This window comes from Toxorhynchites rutilus, chromosome 3, assembly GCF_029784135.1.
Source record: "Toxorhynchites rutilus septentrionalis strain SRP chromosome 3, ASM2978413v1, whole genome shotgun sequence".
Lineage (NCBI taxonomy): Eukaryota > Metazoa > Arthropoda > Insecta > Diptera > Culicidae > Toxorhynchites > Toxorhynchites rutilus.
The window spans coordinates 79,831,870-79,839,248 of record NC_073746.1 but is presented as its reverse complement, the minus strand read 5'-3'; the positions used below and the strand labels follow the sequence as shown (position 1 = coordinate 79,839,248).

Genomic DNA, 7,379 nt, shown 5'->3' with positions numbered 1-7,379 from the left:
AAGGAGTGCAAATCACAACGGAAATGCCAAATATGCAGCACGAAGCATCATACACTACTTCATCGTGGAGACTCTCCCAAGGGGGACGAGATCCAACAATTGCATCCCGAGAAGGATGTCAATCAAGCACAAGCAAGTTCAACGAAATGACTAGCTCAGGAAGAATACGTCTTTCTGGGCACAGCCATAATTCATGTTAAGGGTGAGCAGAAATGGCACCCTCTTCGATGTCTACTTGATTCAGGGAGTCAAGTAGAAACAATCACAGAAAAGGCTGCTCGAAGCCTAGGAATTCCGCAACACTCGGTAAACGTAACCATTAAAGGAGTTAGCGGACAAGCACATGTTAAAAGGGGTATCAAAACTGTGATAGCCTCTCACGCAAGCAACTACAATGAAAGTTTAGAATTGATCATAGTGCCAAAGATATTGGACGATCAACCAAGCACAGCTATTGATGAAAAGGGTATACGGATACCAGAACAATTGCACCTTGCCGATCCCCAGTTTTACAGATCGAATGAAATCGACATTCTCCTCGGAGCGAGAATATTTTTCAAAATTCTAATGCCAGGCCGGCTTAGCGTAGCCAACGGTCTTACGTATCAAGAGTCCAGCTTGGGCTGGATTGCATGTGGGACGCTACGTCACAGCAGCCCATCAACCACTGTATTGTCTGCTACAAGGTGTAGCAGAAATGAATTCGAATTCCCACAGGACGAAATGGCCAAACTCATAGAGAAGTTTTGGCGTCTTGAAGAAGCGTGCTTTCAAGACTGGGAACCAAAGCAACATGACGAATGCGAGGCGGAAAGTCACTTCCGCACAACGTTAGAGATCGCTCCCGACGGGAGATACATTACACGAATGCCCCTACGGGGGGAGCCGTCATCGTTAGGCGACTCTTATCAACAAGCATATAGAAGATTCACATCGCTTGAGCAAAGGCTCAAGCGGAATGCAGACCTGTACAAAGAGTACAGGGCATTCATGAATGAATATGAAACACTGGGACATATGGTACCAGTCACCACAGAAGACTTTCACAAAGTAAAGTATTTCATCCCTCACTCGTGTGTGGTGAAACCAGATTCAACATCCACCAAGGTTAGGGTGGTGTTCGACGCAAGTGCAAAGACGTCAACCGGAGTATCCCTGAACGATATACAAATCGTGGGACCAACCATTCAAAAGGACTTATTTGATCTGCTAATTGATTTCAAGACGCACAACGACGTGCTAGTAGCAGATATTGCAAAGATGTACAGACAAATTCACATCGCATACACAGACACTTGGTTACAATGTATTTTGTGGCGCGACAGCCCCAATGATCAATTGAAAGCGTATAGACTGACGACTGTCACATATGGTGAAGCGTCTTCATCATTCTTGGCCTGTAGGGCACTACACGAAGCAGCTGAAGATTATCGGTCGGTAAATCCGAGAATTGCCGACACCATTCAACGATCGTTCTATGTTGACAATCTAATGATTGGAGCGTCCAACGCAGATGAACTGACGGAGACGAAACGAGAAATAGAGCATGCATTGTCACTTCATGGATTTCCACTTCGAAAGTGGGCATCAAACAACGCAAGCGTACTGGAAGGAATTCCAGAGAAAGACTTGGAACCATTGATCCAAGTTGGTGACCAAGAGGTCATAAAGACATTGGGGATAGCCTGGAACCCCAAAACAGACGTGTTCCAGTTCATCAGTACGAAAAACATAGGTGAAACATACGAAGCGCTCACAAAGCGACAGATGGTCTCGAAGATTTTGAGACTGTATGACCCAATCGGATTGATACAACCTGTAATCATTACAGCTAAAATATTGATGCAAGAATTGTGGACTTATAACGTCAGCTGGGACGATGATGTTCCAGATCAAGCACTAAGCTCATGGAAGAAGTTCGAAGCTTCATTAGTGGAGCTCAGCAAGATAGAAATACCTCGGATGTCGACTCCGAGTCATACGATCGCACTAGATTTACACGGATTCAGTGACGCCTCCGAAAAGGCTTATGGATGCGTCATTTACTTACATGCAATCAACTTAAAAGGAGAAGAGAGTACGAATCTCTTATGTTCGAAATCGAGAGTGGCGCCTTTGAAGAAGGTCACTCTGCCCCGTCTGGAACTCTTGGCGGCGGCACTTCTAGCAGAACTAACTGCTAAAATAAAGAGCATTCTGGCCGGTCGAATCTCGTCGGAATATTACTACAGTGATTCACAAGTAGCGCTAAGTTGGATCAAATCTTCAAATACACGTTGGGGAACCTTCATTAGAAATAGAGTGCAGAAGATACACTCCACCACGAATCCAGAGCATTGGAAATATATATCTACGAAAGAAAATCCGGCTGATATGGTTTCGAGAGGAATTCCAGTCAGAAAATTACGCGAAGCAAAACTAGAATTTTGGTTACACGGACCGGAATGTATACGAAGAAGACAATATTATCTGCAGAGCGGCTACGAATACACTGCTGCTGCAGAACAGGAAGAGATTAAAGAGCCAATAACACGATTGGTAGCAGCAACAGGAAAGGCATGCGAAGACTTAATCGCAAAATACCCGCACCATCACACTCATGACAAAACAGTAAGACACTTTGCATGGCTGTGTAGAGCCATAAACAATATGAAGAAGGTCAATAAAGACACAGGCATCAGAAACGAAAAGAGATCGGGCCCACTCACCACCACTGAATTGAATGAAGGACTAACACTCGTAGTCCGAATTATGCAAGCCACTATTTATCCAAATGAAGTAGCGGAATTACGAAAAACTGGGAAGGTGCCTACGAAAGGACCTTTCCAGCATCTCAACGCAATCGTCAGAAATGGAGTCATACATGTCACAGGGAGACTCCACAATGCAGAAATGCCCATCTCACAAAAGAATCCAATATTGATTCTCAAATCGCACCCATTTTCGAGGGTAATAATTCAAAAAATACATGAGGATAGATTTCACGCCGGAACAGATCTGGTAATAAACGAATTTCGACAAAGATTTTGGATGAGGGATCTCCGAAGGACCGTACAAGGAGTCATTCAACGATGCATCTTATGTGCCAAAGCGCGGCCCAGACGTTTACAGCAACGAATGGGACAACTGCCCTCGCCCAGGGTAAATGAATCAGTAGCGTTCACTCACACGGGAGTGGACTTATGTGGGCCATTCGAAGTATATCTCAATCAAAAATCGAAATGCAAGACCACAGCATATGCTTGCATCTTCATATGTTTTGCGACCAAAGCAGTTCACCTAGAAGTCGTCGAAGATCAGTCGACGGCAGCGTTCATATCAGCACTTCTCCGTTTCACATCAGTGAGGGGAATACCCGAGGTTATTTACTCCGACAATGGGCGGAACTTTGTCGGGGCCAGCAGAGAACTCAATCGTTTACGAAGAATATATAACAATGAAGTTTTTCAAAACAAATTAGTTGATATTGCGGCAACTCACAGAATAAGATTTTCATTCATTCCACCCCGAAGCCCCAGCTTTGGAGGACTTTGGGAAGCGAACATAAAGGTAGCCAAGCGGCTCTTTAGTGCAGCGGCCAGAGGAGCACAGCTAAACATCATGGAATTGCAGACACTGTTCTACCAAGTGGCCGCAATAATGAATTCGCGACCACTCACACCTGTTTACACGACGCCAGATTCACCGACCGCGATCACACCCGGTCATTTTTTGATAGCACGCCCAATGCTAGCCGTGCCCATCCCTACGCAGAGTAAGGATGGAAGCAATCTCACAACCAGATGGAAACGAGTACAATCGCAGCTCGAACAATTTTGGAGAAGATGGAGAGACGAGTATCTCCACCAGTTACGTGATTATGCAAAATGGACCAAGCAACAAGCCAACGTTAAGGTAGGCCAAATCGTATTGATCGGAGACGATCACCTTCCCGTAGCAAGGTGGCCTATGGGAATTGTCACACAAATACACCCTGGAGATGATGGAGTAGTCCGAGTGGCAGTAGTGCGAACCGCTACCGGAATTTACAAACGCAACGTGCGAACACTTGCTCCTCTACCAGTCGAGGAGCACACCATTCAACCCATTATAGAAGAGTATGACAACACAGCTGATAACGAACAGCAATCTCAAGCCGAAGCAATCGAACTAGAAGACGATCCCCCTCCCCAAGCACCCCAAATGATTTGGGACGGTAGACTACGCCCTCGTCCCAAAGGGGGGAGAAAATGGAAGTACACGAAATCAGATTGGGTGACGACCCTATGAAAAAATTGACAATGCAAATTTCCGCTGATAATAGCGAGACCCGAAATTCCAAACGAAGTGGTTTCACACGCTCGAGTGCTTGGGTCAGCGATTAAGACCCTCCTCGATGCAATAAAATGCGCCACAATGTAGGGAACATTACGAGTTCCAAGAAAACGCGACAATTAAAAACAAGTATAATGTTCGGCAGCGATAAGATCGAGAATACCATATCGATGCACGACGTCGCATCATATTCCATAGACGGGGCATTCATCGTGGCGATGGTGATCGCCATCATTTACTACCATTGGAGGAGAAACACGAAACGACTGCGCGAACTGGAAGGGGCGCAGCGGAGGATCCGACTCGATAGTGTGAATGCTGTATAATCAAAATAATGCGAACGCTGTATAATCAAACGCACATTTTGTGCTGACATGGAGAAACAAGAAACACCCAAGTGACCTAAGCAATGTAAAATTTAAGGAAATACAGTTCAGTCTAAAACCGACCGTGAAGGAGTTAGTACTTAGTCCGAAAGCCGTGTTGGGCCACTATGGCCCAATACTAACATCTTAATTTTAACGAACAACAATGATCATCATCAATGAATGTTTATGAGTACCAGAAAAATTGTAACATGAAAATTATCCGGTTTTTGTCAGCTTTGATTCATGCGACACCTTTTTTTCCTCCAAATGAGTTAACATTTATCAGGTACTCATTTTGAAAAATAAGGCACATTCGTTGCAATTATATACCTGGTCAATGGCCAAATCATAAGTCTTCAAGTAATTGAAAAAATTGTTTTTTGAAATTATCCACTGCACAAACTTTAAAATTAAGACAACAATCGCTGAACCTAAACGACGCAGATAATATCAACCACCACAGCCGTTTCTAGCTTGCTGTATTTTCCATTAAAGTAAGTATAGAATACCTACCATCAATTAATTTGAATATTAAAACCATTCTACCCACAGCAGCATATTTAAATTTTCTTATAGTGCTTACAGTCAAAACATACAGTTTCACAAACTAATCCTTCTACTTTTGCATTCTTGTGATTGTCGTACGGTGTATACCGAATTGTTGCGCGATTTGTATTTTTTTTTCATTAGCTTATATCGCCTTATTATCACTACAGAAGAATAAATCTATTACAAAAAAATTATGACTGTCTCTTCCACGACTCAAACTGGGAAACGGCATAGGTCGTGCATCTCATTTCACACAATCCAAGAGAAGGTTGTTCATAATTATTCTTAGTTCTTGATTCTGAGCTAATGAAAATTAGCTCAGATCAAGCTTTCAGAGAAATATGTGGTATACGCTACAAATCCAACAGTAAGAAATTATTCCATGGATACGGCTAATCACGATAGGCGGCATGAATGCTCAAAAATATGTTTTTCTGCCTAAATTCTCTTTTTTTTGTTCAATAATTTATCGGCAAATTGAACTTTTCATAAATTTCTCATCTTTCGAAAAACGTGATAAAAGCGAAACATTTTTAGTGATAACGTGATAAAAACGCTCAGTGATATAATCGAGACGTTACCGTACAGGGCGGATTCGATTATATACAGTTTCAGATTTCTTTTCACTGTATATAATCGTTTTGCGCTTTTTTTAATATACAAGAAGAATTTAATTTTTGATTCATCCCTTTAAAGCCGGGAATCATCTTTCACAAATAAAAAAAAAAAATTATACAGAATCTCGCAGGAGGTGATAGAATATCATATTTGACGAGAAAAATCCTTCAACGCATATGTTCGAATTTCAAAAATGATAGAGTTGTAGAATTTTGTTGTTGTTTCAGACTCTATTGCTTCAATCTGGCTCTAGATTAAAAAGTACGCTACGGAAGACGATTCTGTCGCCTCCATTTTATAAAATCATAGATTTAGTACAGGATACATGTTTTACTTATCAATTAAATCAAAGTTTCTAACCACTCTACGAAATTGTTCCTTGACACCCAACCTCTGTCTTTCATAAATTCGCTGCAATATCGATGTAAACAATTCCTGGTGAAAATTCAAGCAAAATCATCAAAAATTACGATTTTTACCCCCACTGTACTTATAATCGTCACTTAAATTTCACCTTAAGGTTGAAATGTTACCTGTTTTCTTGAATCAAGTAGTATTTAAAATATAGATTTTTTTCGAAACTTTATGATCGAGTCCAAAATTGTATATAATTGAATCATATATAATTGAGTTAGTATACGACCGAGTCCGATCTGTATTATAATTTATGCAACAATGTATCAGTTCCCACTATTTCTAAGCGAATTTGAATGTCTTGTTAACTCACTATAAACACTATAAACACTATAAACACTATAAACAAAAGTTGACATCCATGCTTGAGGAAAGGATTAATGGAAAACTCCATTGCGGCACTGGCACTGAGTAGATGTAAAGAGCATTGTTCGGTATTTTCAAACAGGAAGATAAAAGGCGAGAGACGCCAAACTAATTATTTTTGTGATACATGCGAAGGATATACCATGAAGAAAAATTTTAGAAATATGTTTTTAAACTTGAACATATAAACATTGTTTAGTTAATACTTATCAGAACAAAAAATAAAATAATCTTGTTCATCTTTCATAAACTCACAAAGTTATACATCACTGCTTCGTCAATTATTGCGACCACACATGTCGAAAATTAATACGACCGCAAAGGGTTAAATTTATAATAAGGAAAAAATATTATTGAGATCAAACCATAACTAATATTGGATCGTTATTTCGTAAAATCTGTAAATCTGTATGAAAACCAAAAAAAATCTGTAATCTGTATTAACAGATTCTTGGTTTCAAAAAGTCTGAAAAATCTGTATAAATACAGATTATTCTGTAGATATGGTAACCCTGGTGCTCAGTCCTAGGAATCTTTGGTTAGTCGATTCTCACAAACGTCTCATTGAGCGAATTTCTCTCTCAGTAAAATCATTCGCTACATGCAGGAACAGGTGGTAATCACTTGAGGTCAAATTCGAACTATTGGGCTGATGCATAAGATCCCCTTAACTAAGTTCCCGGAACTTCTGACGAGTCGCTGTCGATGGCGATGGCGTTGTGCTGATGGAGTTCCATTTTGGCCTCTGTT

The 7,379-nt window shown here is 41.0% G+C and overlaps 1 protein-coding gene across 1 annotated transcript; it reads left to right on the top strand.

Annotated features, from left to right (window-relative positions):
• The first annotated feature begins 723 nt into the window (after window positions 1-723).
• LOC129773271 (uncharacterized) lies at window positions 724-4,269 on the top strand. The gene has a single exon (XM_055776868.1). It carries the CDS (start codon window positions 724-726, stop codon window positions 4,267-4,269), a length of 3,546 nt encoding a protein of 1,181 aa, XP_055632843.1.
• The last annotated feature ends 3,110 nt before the right edge of the window (window positions 4,270-7,379 follow it).

Excerpts from the sequence above, each read along its gene's own strand:
- LOC129773271 (XM_055776868.1), top strand. The coding sequence starts at position 724 with ATGGCCAAACTCATAGAGAAGTTTTGGCGTCTTGAAGAAGCGTGCTTT.